The 1,448-nt window shown below is 34.8% G+C and overlaps 1 protein-coding gene across 1 annotated transcript; it reads right to left on the reverse strand.

Annotated features, from left to right (window-relative positions):
- Positions 1-240: 240 nt before the first annotated feature.
- On the reverse strand, positions 241-1,116 carry LOC147503242 (uncharacterized). The gene has a single exon (XM_086604751.1). The coding sequence runs from the start codon at positions 1,114-1,116 to the stop codon at positions 241-243; it is 876 nt and encodes a 291-aa protein (XP_086460877.1).
- Positions 1,117-1,448: the final 332 nt, after the last annotated feature.

The following is a 1,448-nucleotide window of genomic DNA, read 5'->3' on the forward strand; positions in this document are numbered from 1 at the left end:
TTGAACACTAACTTGATTACTTGTAAAACCAAAGAGTTAAAAATGGATTTGACAGAATTTCCTTTGTTTATTCAATATTTTGACGCCTAAAAGACTCATATAGTAATATGAGATAAAAAAAAAATACTAAAAATATAAACATAAATAATAGTTCAATAACCATAAGGTCATCTATAAAATTTGCATACCAAGTTAAATGACATTACAAGTAACTCCAAAGTTCGGCTCTTGTAAACTTGATCATATATGTCCATTAAACAATTGTTCCGCAATTTGATCACGCAAGTTGATCATGTACTCATGTGCCTCAGGTCCAAATGTGTGATTTATACTTGGTGGTGCTTCTGGTCTGTCAGAGTTAATTGAAGACCTCACTGGAATAGTCACATTTTCTTTTTCATATCGCTTGAACAATCGATCATCATCATCAATGGCCACGCAACGGAGAAAATTGTGTATTGTCATGTATGCTACAACAATTTGAACTTGTGTGCGAAAACTATATGGAGCCATTTTCTTCAATATCTTGAATCTTGCTTTCAAGACACCAAATGTTCTCTCAATTACATTTCTTAGCGAAGAATGTGCCTGATTAAATTTCTCTTCTTTGTTTTTAGGACGACCACCGCAATTAAAATCTGCCAACCAATACCTAGCATTCCTATAAGGACACATAAATCCCCTAGTATGTGTGTATGCAGCATCACACAAGTAATACATACCTACAATAATGAGACACATAAATATGTAAACCAAAAATATATATTTGATCAGTGAGGTTGTTTTGATACGTACCTTCAGGAGGCAATGGAAATCCGTTTTTTCAGGCCACCTTAATGTCTCATTTAATACACGAGCATCATGTGCAATCCCTTCCCATCCAGCCATCACATAAGTAAATTTCATATCAAAATCACACACACCAAGAACATTTTGGAAACAATCCTTACCTCCTCTTCCTCTAAAGGGAATTTGCTTATCAAGTAGAATGTGTGCATCTACTAATGTACCATCCAAAGCTCCAATTGCTCCTTTAAATGGTCCTCTCTTAAGACGGCGTTGATAACGAGATCCACCTTTATGAATAACCCCGTCAAACGGCGGATCAATTATCATCTCCTTTGAGAAATGGAGCATTGCCACTAGCACCTCATGAAAACACTTACTAATGGTTTGTGTTGAATGTTGAAATCGATCCACTATTGATCGATTTCGCTTTATTAATGACCAATAGTCATTAAAAACATAGCTATTTTTTTTCCTCTACATCAATATGTTTACTATCATGAAGCCAGCTGCCTTTCTTTGAAAGTGATCACATAGCATAATGAAGGCAGGCTTCTTCAACCTTAGCATGTTAAACATATGTGTGGAAGTTCCATGTAGAAGCTCTTGTACATACATTTTTTCCCAAATAGTTTATATATACATATCTTCTACCTTATAAA

Source organism: Coptis chinensis, chromosome 4, assembly GCF_015680905.1.
Source record: "Coptis chinensis isolate HL-2020 chromosome 4, ASM1568090v1, whole genome shotgun sequence".
NCBI lineage: Eukaryota > Viridiplantae > Streptophyta > Magnoliopsida > Ranunculales > Ranunculaceae > Coptis > Coptis chinensis.